The sequence below is a fragment of the Bubalus kerabau genome, chromosome 5 (genome assembly GCF_029407905.1).
Source record: "Bubalus kerabau isolate K-KA32 ecotype Philippines breed swamp buffalo chromosome 5, PCC_UOA_SB_1v2, whole genome shotgun sequence".
Taxonomy (NCBI): domain Eukaryota; kingdom Metazoa; phylum Chordata; class Mammalia; order Artiodactyla; family Bovidae; genus Bubalus; species Bubalus kerabau.
The window spans coordinates 27376468-27392532 of record NC_073628.1 but is presented as its reverse complement, the minus strand read 5'-3'; the positions used below and the strand labels follow the sequence as shown (position 1 = coordinate 27392532).

The window sequence follows — 16065 nt, the reverse complement described above, 5'->3', positions numbered from 1 at the left end:
GCTCCCCATCAGGAGATACTGGCCCACTCAGAGAAGTGGGCAGCCTCTCGTCCTGCTAAAAACCACTTGCTATCTTTCTTTTGGGTTTCTCGGGATTTCTCTTCTGGCAAAGCAGGGGTGTCTGCTGGAGAACGTCTGCCTCCACTAAGCGAAACTGCTATGTACGTATAACACTGAACACCCAGCCTGTAGGCTGACACGCAGAAGTTTGAAGTCTATTTTAGGGGCTGTTTATTGCCTATGAGCATGTGTGTGTTAACAGGCTAGAGTTTAAGGCGGGAGCGCCTGGCGACTCTGATCTCTAATAGCCCCCATCTCCACCAGGCACATCCATTTCAAGGTCATGCTGATTCCCCACAAACTACTGGTAGTTCTCAGACCTGCAGAAGCGCAAATGCGAACCACGTGGGGCGCAGGCTAGAAGGGGGTCAGTGTGAAGAAGACCCTGAGAAAAGCCGAATTATCAGTTGACGAGGAGCACCCACCTGGACTGCATCTCGGCTTGTGCTTTTGACGGCTGATGCGGCGCTGGTTGGTGAGGCTGGCACAGGGCTTGGGGGGTGGCTGGCACCTGCTGCTGAGGAGGGCCAGCCTGGCACTGGGAGGGGGCCCCTGCCGCCTGGGACCCGGCGGGTGGCAGTGGCGAGGGAAGGTGTGGCTTCTGGGGCGGCAGCGGCTGCTGCTGCTGCTGCTGCTTGTACCGGGAGAGGCTGAAGAAGAGGCCTAGGATGGCCTTGAGATTTCCATTCCTGATCTCTGCAAGACAATGGGGAGATTCTGGTTAGAGGAGGAAGCCCTTCTGGGGAGCCCTGTCTCACACCCTTTTAGGAGGCAGTATCAGCCCCCGCATGAGTTTTAATTCCTCTAGGATAGGACAGATTTCCTGAACATTTAATTGGTATCACAGTCAATTAAAATCTGGCCTAAACCACAGAGAAATTAGCTGATTTCTCCCCACTGGGATTAGAGTGGGTACCTGAGGCAAGTTGCAACTGGGATGTCTGGCGAGCGCGAGGAGCAAGTTCTCAGTAAGGACACAACCGAAAAAGACAGAGTCCCGAGCAAGACTGTGCTTGTCCAGAACACAGAGGAAGGGCTCGAGGGATGGAGGCACTGGGGGAAACTCACTGGTGTCTACACAGCATCCCCAAATCCCGGTTCCATGCTTCAAGCCACCTGGAGCATGCCAAGTAGCTGCCAGCCCACTTTAAAATCCTCACCTAACCTTGCCCAGTCATCCTGCCCTCAGATACATGGCTGTCTCCTGTCCATCAAATAAACAACTTGAGTTTGGGGTGGATATGGGGCTAAGCCATAGGGCTTGCTTCCGCAAAGAACTCACATTAAAAACATTTTTTCCCTTACGTTAAAAAAAAAAAAAATGTGTGTGCAGAGTGGGGCTAAGAAAATTTTTCATTCCAGATGGAATTTTTCAGATTTTAAAATGTATTTGCCTCAAGGCATGCATAAAGAGCTTCATAGAAGGAATGAAATATTTATTTCCAGGCAGGAGCTATGGATGTAATGGTATATCTCCTTGGGCAATCCCTCCTTTTCTACAGTTCTTTTAACACCAGATGCTGATGGCCAGGGTCTAAAGTGACCCTGAGGGTAAAACAATATGGCCACCCAGCATGTGGGACAGAGAAGGGGGAACCTGGGGGCTCCCTCTGCTTCATTTCCACCCTTCAGTTCAGTTCAGTCACTCAGTTATGTCCGACTTTTTGCAACCCCATGGACTGCAGCACTCCAGGCTTCCCTGTCCATCACCAACTCCCAGAGCTTGCTCATGTCCATCAAGTCAGTGATGCCATCCAACCATCTCGTCCTGTTGTTCCCTTCTCTTCCTGCCTTCAATCTTTCCTAGCATCAGGGTATTTTCCAATGAATCAGTTCTTTTATCAGGTGGCCAAAGTATTGGAGTTTCAGCTCCAGCATCAATCCTTCCAGTGAATATTCAGGACTGATTTCCTTTAGGATTGACTGGTTTGATCTCCTTGCAGTCCAAGGGACTCTCAAGAGTCTTTTCCAACAACACCACAGTTCAAAAGCATCAATTCTGGAGCATTCAGCTTTCTTTATGGTCCAACTCTCACATCCATACATGACCACTGGAAAAACCATACGGACCTTTGTCAGCCAAGTAATGTGTCTGCTTTTCTCTACTTCCACCCTTAGGCTGAATGTTTCTGAATTGGGAAGGGAATTAAAGGGAATGGGGTTGGAGGAAGGGAAGCCCCCACCCCCGGTGTGGGTAACACACATCTTCAGGTTACCCCAGGCTTGGCAAGAGGATGCTGATAAAGGAACCAGAGTTTCCTCCAATGACCAGCTGAAGGGCAGAAGGCATGAATGGGGTTCTTTGAGAAGCAAGCCTTATCCCCTGTTAGCCTGCCAGTGCCCTGGGGTGTGATTTGCTGACTAGGTCAGGCTGAATTACCTCCTGTTGGAGAGCTCCTCTTTCCAGGCTCTTGAAGAAAGTGACAATACAGCCTACTAGAATCCAGCTTTCACTCTTTGGGAGCTAGCTTGTGCTGACTGTGGGAGAAAACCATCAGGAGCCCAGCTTTTGGAAAAGCAAGGCTTGAATTTCAGTCTGCTTCTACCATGTACTAGCTTGAGCAAGTCACTGAATCTCTCTGGGCCTCACCTGACAACACTCACAGCTTGCCCTGCTGCCCAGGTGCTTTTGCAGATCAAATCTGAGCAGAGAGGGGAAGGCACACCGGTAAACGTCTTTCACCGGTCCTGCTTCCTGTATGACAACCACAGCTCCAGAATCCTGTGGGAGCTTCCCGTAGAGCTCCAGCCACGTGCCTTAAAAATAACAGTTTTTTGCAGAGAACGGACTTGTGGACACAGTGGGAGAAGGAGCAGGTGGGATGAACTGAGAAAGCGGCATTGACTTATATACACTACCGTGTGTTAACAGCTAGTGGGAGGCTGCTGCATAACACAGGAGCTCAGCTCCGAGCTCTGTGATGACCTAGACAGGTGGGACAAGGGCTGGGGTGGGACGGAGGCTCAAGAGGGAGGGGATATATGTATACTTTTAGCCAATACATGTTGTTGTACACCAGAAACTAACACAGCATTGCAAAGCAATTATCCTCCAATTAAAAACTTAAAAAATAATAAAAGGCTGACTTATAATCAGCATATAACAATATAACACGTCCCTTTTGTTTTTAAAAAAATTATGGGTTTTTTTTTTTTACTATGTGACATCTTATGGCATTTTTGAGAGTGAGAGGGAGACACTCTTAATTACATTAGGACAACAGGTATAAGCCAGGGCTCACCTGGACAAGTCAAGATGCTTATAAACCACTGTGTGCGATGCAGGGAGCACAGAAAGTTCCCAAACTGTGGGAAAATCCCCCCCCTCTCCCGTTTCTTTGGGTAAGCTCAGCTTTAACCCTTCACCCTGCTTCCTTCTCCATCCTAAGGAAACCAAAGCAGAACACATCCACGGCCTGCTCTGCTGCTGCTTCTAAATGTTTTGACAAGGACACCAATGTCACAGGACGTGAGGTCTGGATGGGACGATTCAGCCTATAGACTGAGGTTTTGCAAGATGCAACCTCTGAGTCTCCATGTTCTTCTTGAAAATGGGCATTTTCCTCGTGGGAAGGTGGAGGGTAAGGTGACGTCCCCCTGGTTAACTCAGATGGACAATGACAGGGGGCAGGGCCAGAATCAAGGGCTGGCAGGCAGGGCAGGACCTGTTAAGGAACTCAGGAAAACAATTTCCTCTAAAAATAGAATTCCATGGATGATGAAAATAGAGCTATAATCATGCCTGATGAAATCTATGTAAGAGTTCAGTGTCTTTTATAGAGCTATTACTAATTAGCATATACCAATGAAGCTTTTCACATACATGATCTCACTCCGTTGCCCAACATGGTATAACTTGGCTTGCTTACATCCTCATCCCAAGTCATGACTTTAAAAGCACGCCAGATAGTGGATAGTGTTTTACTTATTAAGTTAGCTCACGGGCCCAGAAATATTCTTTATTCTCCTTCTATAATAGAAGTATTCTTTTACTATGGAATGTGTCAAACATTCCATAATACATTTTTTAAAAAACCACGCAAGAAAAACAAAGACAGGAGGAACTAACAATTCCACAGCAAAGCCAGAGGATCAGGGGTTGCTCCTGCAAAAAGTAGGTGTGTCCACGCCGGCTCCCTCACCATCTACCTGCCCAGCCCAGGGCAGGTGAATGGAGCCGGCTTTGTCATAGCCTCTCCCTGTGACGTTCAGTCATTTATTGCTCAGAACTGTTCTACTCTTCCCGAAAACCTCTTTTTATTTGTGAAAGGGCCCAGTGCTCTCATGAATACACTGTTTCTTAGGAGGAAGCGGTTTTACTATATGGATCACTGATTGTTAGAGCCACGAAGACCGGGGTTTGCATTTCTCAAGTCCATCATTTGAAGACTTCAAAGTTTTTCCAAGAGTTAACTTCTCTGAGCCTCATTTTCTTCTTTAAATGTGTGCCACACCTTCCCCATAGGGATGCTATGGAGATTAACAGGATTAAATGAGAAAATAAAAGCCTGTCTCTGTACTTCCTCGTTTGGTTCAGAAAAGAAGGTTGTTGTACCTGCCGCCTTTGTAGAGTACAGGGCTCTTCACCTACAAGAAGCCTAAGGAGCTCTCCCTCCTTCCTGCACATCCCCTCAAGACAGTCACAGTCCTCAAGAAGAAAGCCAACCATGATCATCTCATTTTAGAGAAAACTCAGTAAGCATCTCTTTTTAAAAAAGAAATCAGCTCTATTGAGGTATAATTTACAACCACAAAATCAAGTGTATAATGATCTTTAGTAAATTTAGTAAATTCTAGTTTTAGACTCTCCATCACCCTGAAAAGTGCTCATCTGTAATCAAGTCCCAAACCCATCCCCTCAGGCAAATTCTAATCTTGTTTTCATTGATTGGCCTATTCTGGGCCAATTTCCTGTAAGTGGAATCATGTGACCTGTAGTCTTTTGCATCTGGCTTCTTCCATGGAAGAATTCAGGAGAGCTGGGTTCAATCCCTGGGTCAGGAAGATCCCCTGAGAAGGGAATGGCAACCCACTCCAGTACTCTTGCCTGGAGAATTCCATGGACAGAGGAGCCTGGTGGGCTACAGTCCATAGGGTCAAAAAGAGTTGGACATGACTAAGCAACTACACTTTCGTTCTTCCATGGAGCATGTTTTTAAGGTTCACCTGCGTAAGAACATTATCATTACTTCATTTCTTTATATTGCTAGGCATTGTCCTGTTATATGGATAGACCACATGTTATCCATTTCAGAACACAGGACTCAAGCAGAGTGAATGCTGTTTGGAGTTAAGAGACACACAGTTCACGCCATGGGTGGTCTTTAACAGACAGTATCCAAAATAGTTAGAATTGTGTTCTTTTCTTATTTCCAAATGGCATGTGTCTGTGTGCCACAAGGCCTGGTAAGCTAGCTACACAGGCTCTCTAAAAACAAAATCCACCAGCCCACAAAAATGTTCCCCCTGTGACACTCCCTACTCCTACTGCTAAGTCACTTCAGTCGTGTCCGACTCTGTACGACCCCACAGACGGCAGCCCACCAGGCTCCCTCGTCCCTGGGATTCTCCAGACAAGAACACTAGAGTGGGTTGCCATTTCCTTCTCCAATGCATGAAAGTGAAAAGTGAAAGTGAGGTCGCTCAGTCGTGTCGGACTCTTCACGACCCCATAGACTGCAGCTTACCAGGCTCCTCCGTCCATGGGATTTTCCAGGCAAGAGTACTGGAGTGGGGTGCCATTGCCTTCTCCGAGACACTCCCTAAGGCCTTGGAAAAACAGCATCGTTTTATTTCTGATCAACTATCCTCACACTCTTAATCTTTAGAAAGAAAGAAAAAAAAAGTAGACCTAGAGAGAGATGGGCTTCCCTGGTGGCTTAGATGGTAAAGAATCTGCCTGCAACGCGGGAGACCTGGGTTCGAATCCTGGGTCAAGACGATCCGCTGGAGAAAGGAAAGGCAACCCACTCCAGTATTCTTGCCTAGAGAGAGAGAGAGAGAGAGATGGCTTGTCTAAGGAGACATGAGCTAGCGGGGCATCGAAACCAGGACGAAAGCCCTGCTCTGGTTTCTCTCCTATGGCCACCCGTACACAAACTGAAGAATAAACTACATAGACCATAGGCCAATTCCCACTAAAATTCAGTATTGCCTTGACTCAATAGCCTTGGGTTCTGACTGATCTCTACTCCCACTCACTGCCCCTAATCTGCATATGCTGTAGGGCATGTTGCGCAAGATGGGAGAATAATAGAGTTATTTTCTTTCAACACTATTTAAAAGAAACCTCAAATCTGATTTACTAAGGCACAAGCATTGGAATAATCTAATACAAAGAAAGCTGCTTTGTAGGGAAGGGATTGGGAGCCAGAGGGAAGGCTGCCTAGACTATAGATTGAGGATTCCTATTCAATCCCCTTAGGCCATGGTGTAAGGTCACCCAGTTGATTTGGGGCTAGGACGGCTATGTAACCCCACTGCGGCAGCTCTTCAGTGCCCACAAGGGAAGCGGATGAGGCGGTGGGAGTAGAGCCCACAGCGCCCCCTGCTGGCAAGGGACAGAAACGGACCCACTCACTGCAAAACTCCGGAGACGCCCAAGGAGAATGGAGACAATCCGCCTGCTGCTTTTACCCTAACGGTCCAGAAGGGTCCTGTTTCCTGGCTCCAAACGAGAGGAGAGCTCGGCATCAGGTCTCTGGCTATCAGGGCCACAAACCCAGGTTTGAACTAATCAAGTCAGCAACCTGGGATTTGCGCTGCTTAGAGAAGATTCCTTTCAGGGGGGATCTTCCCTTCCCTTCAGGGGATCTTCTTGACCCAGGGATTAATTTCACTCCAAACACCTATACTCTTTGTCAGAGGCACCTGGAAGCATCATCCTGCCTGCAACCTGCAAGACTGATAAAAAGCAAGTCCTCTGTGCCCATCACATTACTATGCTCTAACATCTATCTAAATTCCCCTTCACCGTCCCTTTCCGATTGGTGAAAGCCTACTCATCTTGTAAAACCCAAGGGAAGCATCACTGTCTCTGTGACGCCCCCTGACGGCACCAGGTAGAGCTGACTGTTACCTTTCTTTGGGTACCACTGACTGGATCCTGTACATCCCACTGGCACAACTCTCTTATTAATTGGAATGGAAGCTGGTTTTGTATGACTGACACGACTCTCCGTGTACCCTGGTGCCTAGCACTGCCCCTGGTATACAGGATGTGCCTGGCAAATGTGCGCTGGATAAGAAAAGCCTTCCCCTCGCAACCTCTGCTTCCCCATCCCGGGAGAATGGGCTTAGGGCCAGGCAGCGCAGATTCCAAGTGTTCTCAAAACTCCCAGGTATAATCTCAAAGAGAGACATAGAAAAGTGGAATACATGAGTAACAAATAGTTCAGATTTTAATGGAATCTGATCAGCCAGATGAATAGTCTAAATTGTATTCCTACAAGGAAAGTTGATAAGAGCACCTACCTCTCAATCACTTGATATTATCAGATCTTTCAATTTTTAATCATCTGATGCATGAAAAGTAGGTGTATCAGGTTACTTAGTAGTTTCCAGAATGTTAGGTGAAGCACTTCTTCCTATGTTTAATGGCCATATGCATTTCCTCTTCAGAGAATAACTTGTTGTACTGATATAACTCCTTTTCTATTGAGTTTTTAGGATCTCTTTATGAACTCTGAAGATAAACTTTGTCTCTAATCAGTGTACAATTGTTTTTATTAAAAAAAAAAAGATTAGATTTGTGGTTACCAAGGGTGGGGGTGGGGGAACTGGATGAAGGCACTCAATAATGTACCAACTTCCAGTTTTAAGATAAATAAGAACTAGGCATGTAACGTACAACATAAGATAATTAACACTGCTGCATGTTATCTATAAAAGTTGTTAAGAGAATAAATCCAAAGAGTTCTCATTGCAAAAGGAAAAAAAACCCAACACTCCCAGGGATACAGGCCTTCCTCCCAGGGACAGGTTTACAGATGGTGGTGGCAGAAGTGTGGTAGGAAAGGGGCTGAAGGGATCTAGACAATCACCAAGGCAGGGTGAGGCCCAAGTTCCAGGGCTCTGGCCAGTCTCCAGGAGCAAGTGGATGGGTCCGACCTCTGGAAACACCGAGGAGGTGCGAGAAGCTGCCAACTAGCGGCATCTCCGCAGGGCTCACCTTGGCCTGCAGCCGTGGCTCACAGGCTTTGGCTGTCTTGCCCTAGAACGAAGGTTCCCCATGGCTCTCTCACAGGCAGGTCAGGGCAGGGCCCCGAGCTGCCAAAACGCTTCATGGACAGGTTCATACACCCTCCCGGCTTCCAAACCTGCTTAAGTCACTGGGAAAGGGTGGCGATGTGCCCGTGGGGCTTTCCTACCACTGATTTTTTCTTTTATTTTCAATCAGAGGAGGAACCTTGGGGTGCTCAATCATCTTCAAAAGCAAAACACAAAGCATTAATATGACATTATTCTTTAAACACTATAATGATTTTCTAGTAGTAATGCAGGTGGTTGGAAGTGTGGGTAGTGGTGAGCAGTAGACAACACCAGGCTTTAAATCAACAGCTGTGAGTAGCTTGATCAATGCTTACCTGTGGGCCTCCCTTTTGCTACATGTAACATTCTCTTTGGGCCTCAGTTTCCTCATCTGTAAGATGGGGTAATATAATACTGACCTCAGAAGGTTGCTGGGGGATTAAATCAGGTAAAAATCATGTACGGCTCTCAGCCCAGTGATGGCACATGGTGGGTTCTCAGTATATGATTTTCTTTCCTATAACTGAACAGTATGTCAAATGGAGGTATTTCCTATAACCCCTGAAATTGTGACTAAGACTCACTTGAGGATAAAACGCTCTCAGTACTCTTGATTTGTAAGTTCAAGGAACTGACAAAACTTGGGGCCAGTCACCCGCTCTCCCACCCCCACAAGACTGTGCTAGTCCAGAATCAGTCTTACCATCAAAGACCAGTATCACCCACTTCGCCCCACCCAACCCCCAATCAGGAGAAGATCCAGATGAGAGAGTGGCACTGTGGGTGAGCAAGGGTGGTCGTGACCGATGATCTGAGAGACAGGGTATCCCCTCCTGTCACCCAAGGAGCAAGAAGGTGGGGTCCGTGCACTTCTTCAAGTCAAAGGAGTGGAGGCCCCAAGAAAATGTACTCCAAGTGGCGGGGCTGGCACCCCAGGGCCCCGTGGGGACACCTGCTTAGAAGAGACTTGGCAGAGCTGCATGCGGGCCTTCTAAGCTGGAAACAGCTGGAGAGAGACCATAAGGTGGGGACATCCAGGTGCTGGGAGGTCTGTTCCATCGCTACAGGCGGAGGACAGAGCCCACACATTCCTGCCGCTCTATGGTGGGTAACGCAGGGACCACGAGGCTGAGGTCTACGGCCTTACTGGGACCACCTCAGTGTAGGGACAGAGAGATTCCTAATCAGGGGGATGGGAGGTGAATGCTGCCAGCTGGGGGTGAGCTGGAAAAGCTGGTCAAATCTCCCACCAGACCACCAAGACCACCAGACCCTGGAAGCAGTGTGGGATTGAGTGCCCGGTCGGCTGGGCCCACAGACACCCCTACCTGGGACAGTGGCAATGATAGTCACCCAAGAGAATGACAGCAACTTCATCACTGGCAGAACTCTGTTTCTCTGCTCTGACCCCGATCCTGGCTGCTCAGGCGCAGGGACGAGGGAAGGGAAGGGAAGGCATCATGCCCCACCCCCCTTCAGTCCTCCAAAGCCACCTGCTCTGGGGGGACACCAGGAAAAGGCTTTGAGTTTGAGATTGAAGTTTAAAAATGAACAAGACTGAGTCTTAAATATTGACATAAATCTATTCTTAAATTTATGACATAAAGCCTTAAAAGCACGTGCATGCATCTGAATCTTTCGCAACTCCATGGACTGAGGCTCAACAGGCTCCTCTGTCCATAGAGTTTTCCACGCAGGAATAATGGAAGGGGTTGCCATTTCCTCCTCTAGGGGATCTTCCCGACCCAGGATGGAACCTATGTCTCTTGCATCTCCTAATAACTGTGCAAGACTAAAGAGAAATAGGTTCTGGCCCAGATTCTAAATGAGCCTCAACCCAGCAGGAAAGATGGGGGTTAGCATAGCACAGGTGGGGGCAGTTTCTGAAAAACTCACTTCATGGTTACAGCCCAGTGACTGATTCTCAACCCACTGGTTCCAGTCTGTTCTTCTCTGCTCAGAGACTCATAGGGGCCACATCCCACCACTGACCAGGGGCCAGGGCTGGTCCCTCTGCAGGATGTGCCTTTGGGAGCTGCCCAGCATCTTCTGAGACAGTGTCTGCTAGAACAAAGGTTCTACATCTGTTTTGATTTCTTTCACCTGTACATGGCATGCTTGGATTTCACCAAGCTGCTGTCCCCAAAGACACCATGAACATGAGGTCTGAAATCACCTGGGTTCAACACCTTGCCCTGCCACTCACTCACTATAGGCTTCACAATTTCATTAAGGCAAAATTTCCTCATCTGTAACTCGGTCTACTGTAAATTCCATCACCTGTTGTGAGAGCTGGAGCTGATGCAGATAAAAGCCTTCAAAGCACGTGCGTGTGCACTCAGTCGTATCTGACTCTTGCGATTCCACGGACTGTAGCTCACCAGGCTCCTCTGTCCGTGGAATTTTCCAAGCAAGGATACTGGAGTGGATTACCATTTCCTCCTCCAGGGGATGTTCCTGACCCAGGGATCAGACCCAGGTCTCTTTCGTCTCCTGCATTGGCAGGTGGATTCTTTTCACTAAGCCACCTGGGCGCAGTTGGTACTTATTCATTCAACAAACATTTGTTGAGTAGACTCTCTATGCCTTACGGTATAGAGAAAATGGGGTGGGTGGGGGCGGGGGAGAACCAGGGCAGGCAGAAGGCAGGACAATGGGTAGATGGATGGCAGGGTGGCTAGGGTGACCTTCAGACCACATGAGATGAAGCTGGCCTACAGTCTACATCCCCTGGAGCTCCTTCTGCTACGCATAACCTGTAGAAGCCCCTGCTGATGCTCTGCTGTGAGGGCACACTCCTGGGATCTAATCACGCCCAGGAACTAGAAGGAATGTGTGCCCGCCACCTACACCAGCCCCAGCACTCTCTTCCAGGAAGAAGTCATGTGCTCCTTGGAACAGAAATTTGCATCCTCATACCTCTCCATGGAAATACCACCAACAACCGCCCACGCCCCAGCAAGGTGCATGCCACATGCCATTCAGCCCAGGTCTCATCCCCGGTGGAGGAGGGCCCACAGCCCAGACCAAGCAATCCTCCGTGGACCCTTCTTTCCGAGCTGAGATGAAGGCTGATCACCAAGAGCTCACTCAGAGACTTCTGGAAGCAGCAGTGTGATCGTGTCTGACCCGGGACAGCCCCAGCCTATTAGAGGTCCCACTTGGGGAATTGCGATCAGAGACATAAGATACCAATAGTGGCCGCCCACCTCCAAAACCGAGAGAGACTACAGTCCAAAAACCCAGCCAGGACAACCAAGATTTCACCACGCAGCAGGGCAAAGTAAGGAACAGGGCCCAAAAGTTCATGTTTGCAAACTTACCTGCTCCACGGGGCTGCGTCTTTGCTCAGCGCTCCCCGCCTCCCCACCCTAACCACCCGAGTTGACGCTAACAGGCAACTTTGCGAAACACAAGCATGCTAGGGTGGTGTCATTTGAAGCCCACACGGCTCTACCTGTTCTGGGAAAACTGGAGGCAGGTGCAGCCTAATGAGTTTGGGAGGATGCCGGGGCCTGTGGCAGCCTTGGAGCTGGCAGCTGCTTGTATTTACAAACAGGAGACAGAGAGAGAGAGAGAGAGAGAGACAGCGAGTTTCCACAGCGAGACGTTGCCTGAGGAGGTTAAGAATTCAGACCAGCCATCTCCAGACCAACACTTAATTGAACAGCAAACCATCAGCAAACACTGATGTGTTAATTAGCCACCAAATTGGAGTTAATTAAAAACTAATCAGGATGTCAGAATGGAGCATCTCATTAATAAATCACGTGGTTTTTTTTTTGGAGCTAGGAAAAGTGCTGCTTCTTCTAATAAAATAAGAGATAAGGATTAGGCATTTTTCCCTGGGAACCTGTACGATTTAAATATGTTCTGTGGTTAAGTGTTCTCTCTCCCACAGATAAGGCCTGGCTTGATAATTAACTGACTCTCCAGTCATGTGAATCAAATCGGCATTGTGTGATGAAACCCTTCTCAGAGAGAACCAGCTCCGTCTTGACTGCTCCCTCTGGGCCAGGTGGACAAGGCTGGCACGGTTGGACCGGCCCTCTCAGAGTTGTCCAAAAAACTAGCATCCTCAAGTGTAGACAAGCATTGAGCAATCTCACAACCAGAAAGAAACAGGACTGGAAAAGCCTACCAGGACCCACTGGCTGAACTCTATAAACGTCATCAATAAGTAACAGCTGGGCATTTCGAACAGTGAAAGGGTACCTTCATGACAAGGGCTCACTCACCTTCCGCAGAGAGTCCCTGGATGTTGATTCCTTTAGCTGCCAGGAAATTCAAGCAGGCATCTATGTTTTCAATCTAGGAGGAAAAAAAAACCAACAGTATACACTCAATAAATGTTTAGCCTTCTCCAGAGCCATCGCTTATTAGGAACAAGAGGCTATGTCAGAGAGAGGGTTTATTGTGCATTTGCTAAGTTTCTCGAAGAGGAAAAAAATGACATGAAAATGCCGAATGGACAGATGGATGGATGGATGCGGGTCAGGACTCTCCTTTGTCTGTACTTGCACAGGAAAAGGTTACCTAATATCCTAACCACACACAGTGCCAAGAGTCGAGGCCTTGGATTGCTCATGGCTGCCAAAAATAACCGGGGTGAAATCGGAGCTCTCGCGTGCATCACTGTCACAGCGCTGTCCTGAACGCTTGAGCAGCTGCCAGAAACATGGAGGTGGGGATGAGGTTAGGAGACCCACCCCCCCACCAGCAGCTGGGAGAGGTTTCCAGCCCCCGAGGAGGCGAGCCGTCAAATATAAAAAGAGTGAATGGGAATTTCAGCAGGAATCCGGGTAGTGTTGACTCACAAAATTCTCAGGATGGCAGGCATCGCAGAGGACCGAGGAGAGCTGCCAGCTCACCCAACCTCTCTGTCCTTTGTATCTTCTGTGGCAAGAAGGGACCTGGCCCCACCAGAGTCTGGGAGGCCTTCCAGGCTTTCCAGGGTGGATGCTATGGCCAAGGGCAAGCTCACATCCCCCCTGGCCCCCCCCACCACAGGAAAGAGCAATTAGGTCATTCCCAAAGGTCTAATTTGACTTCAGTTGTCAGGGTTAATTACTTTTAGGTCTACAGGAAAATGTTCAGGCTTGATTCATGTCAGTGGTAACCATAAATAAAAGAAATTGCTTTGGACTTGACAGAGGGAACTTTGGATTTCACAGAGTTTGCATTTCACGTCTTCCTTACCTCTACAACCCCCCAGCCCCTGCCCGACTTCCCAGGCTCCAGCCACATGCTTACTAGCTCAAACCAGTATTTGACCCAAGGGGTTTGTTCTGAACCCATAAATGACTGTCTATCCAGTGTGCCTGTGACCATTCTCCTCTCCTCCCCCGAGCAACATCCTGATGGCTCCTTCGTAGCCACAGAGTAAAGTGTCTCCATTTTACGAGCTCTCATTTGAGTACAGTCTGGCTCCAAGGCAGCCTTCTTAAAGTTCATGTCCACCCTCCCCTGATGTCTGGCATTCTCTGCTCTCAGTCTTCGCAGCTCCTAAACATGTTAAGCTTGGGGACACCTGAATAAAACCGCATCCACTGAAAAAGAATCTGCTCCAACCTCGCATTTTTTTTTTTTTTAAAGCTCAGGTTTCCATCTCTTTCCCAGCTTCCAGGGTCTTCATCTGGGAGGCATTCTTTCATCTCTAGGAAAAGGGGTAGAATGCAATTTCCCACAGATAAAATAAATGCTGATGCTATGGGTTTTGCCTGCCACCACGGCAGAAAGTCGTATCTTACAAAGCAGGAGGAAAAATGAGATGGCTTTAAGAGCTCCTTTCTTCTTTCCAGAGCAGGGTGACCGACAGTGACAATTCAGGTGCTACCATCTTGGAGGGAAGTGGGGGGGAAGTGGGTGGTCGAAGAAGGAAGAGAATGGCTGGGAGGATCCTGTGCAAAGGTGTTTTAGAGCAGCCAGCTTCCGTGTAGAAGTGCAATAAAAATCCTCTCTCTACGTGTGACTGCACTCTATTATGAAACCCTGCTGTTGAGAATTCATACTATTGTACACAGTGGTAATGGGCCAAAACCAGTCAAAAGGATTTTTGCCTTCATACAAAGGCACTAATATTGAAATCATGGTAAAATGATGAAATTCTCCTGCTACCACTTGTCTCTTCCTATAATCCTATCCACTTTTTTGGGGGGTGTGTGTATGTTTATTTTTTAATTTTAAATTAATTTTATTGAGGTATAGTCGATTTACAAAGTTGTATTAATCTGTATGGCAAAATGATTTAGTTATATATACGTTCTTTTCCATATTCTTTTCCTTATAGTTTATCACAGGAACACTGAATACAGTTCCCTGTGCTACACAGGACCCAGACCTACCTCTTTTAATATTTTGTGGTGCACAGCTCAGAAAGGAGGCTTTGGCAATCATGTCCCCATGGAAAATGAGAAGCAGAAAAGGCTGACTGCCCCTGAACTTAATAATGCAAAATTTAAAATAGTGTATTTGTTATTTATCCTGGGAAGTGTCACGTGGGTGGACTGAGATGGTAGGTTTAAGTTTTTTTCACCAATACTGTGGCAGTGTGATACTGAACACACAAAAAGGACACCTACCAAGATAGTCAGGGAAAGCTCTGCTCTACTGCTGCTGCTGCTGCTGCTGCTGCTGCTGCTAAGTCGCTTCAGTCGTGTCTGACTCTGTGCAACCCCAGAGATGGCAGCCCACCAGGCTTCCCCATCCCTGGGGTTCTCCAGGCAAGAACACTCGAGTGGGTTGCCATTTCCTTCTCCAATGCATGCAAGTGAAAAGTGAAAGTGAAGTCACCCAGTCGTTCCCGACTCTTAGCGACCCTATGGACTGCAGCCTACCAGTCTCCTTTGTCCATGGATTTTCCAGGCAAGAGTACTGGAGTGGGGTGCCATAGCTTTCTCTGTCTGCTCTACTACAACATGGCAATTCTACAAAACTTCCCTTTCAAGGAGCACATTTATGGAGCATTCGATGCATGGGTCATCATTTAAAGTCCATGGTAATTTCTTCTTGCAAGGCTAGCCTTGGTACATTTCAATTGATCCACGGGTTTTCTTTTTAAATGTTAAATTCTGTTAAGGGGAGGAATACATGGGTTACCTAGAACACTTCATCTCTCATTTTTTTTTTTACAGTCCTATCACTCTGTCAACGAATTTCATAATTTAGATCAGTAGTTTTTCGCTGAGTAAAGGAGACTAGGAAAGGAGGATTTTGTGCAACCCTCCCCGCCCAGGGGGCATCTGGCCACATCTGGTCACATTCGGGGTTGTCATAACCCTGAAGGGAACTGATATCTAGTGTTCAGAGGGTACGGATGCTACTAACACAGATCCCTCCCAATAAAGAATTATCTAACCCCATATGTCAGCAGTCCCAAGAGTGAGAAATCTGAGATGATTCTTTTAATCACTCATTCAATCAAGGTAATTATGCGATGTCTGCTTTGTGCCAGGTACTATGCTCCATTCTTTTCCTGGTGTTGGTGCAGAGCTCTCCTCCCAGTCCAGGAGTCCACATTTATACAATCCTCCTCTTTAGGGTCCACACACTCCCTGACTCCCCTCCGTTTCCAGGAGAATCAGAGCATCTAATAAACAAGGGAAACATTAGGATCTCCCTCCATTAGGTGAAGGGAGAAGGCCCCAAGGCACCAGGAATGCTTTCTCCTAAAGAGGAGATGAAACGGGAACACTATCCAGATGGCTGAGCTGCACTCCCAGAAAACATAAAACCTAAAAATAAGAACTTGGTTCA

General features: G+C 47.7%; 1 protein-coding gene across 2 annotated transcripts in view; it reads right to left on the bottom strand.

Annotated features, from left to right (window-relative positions):
• NAV2 (neuron navigator 2) overlaps positions 1-16065 on the bottom strand; it is a 420664-nt gene that overhangs the window by 237990 nt on the left and 166609 nt on the right. For both annotated transcript variants that reach the window (XM_055581343.1, XM_055581341.1), the window contains exons 4-5: positions 12549-12621; positions 486-756 (exon numbers count right to left, since the gene is read on the bottom strand). In XM_055581343.1, the coding sequence (XP_055437318.1) occupies positions 486-756; positions 12549-12621 (344 nt within the window). The remainder of the gene's footprint in view (positions 1-485; positions 757-12548; positions 12622-16065) is intronic.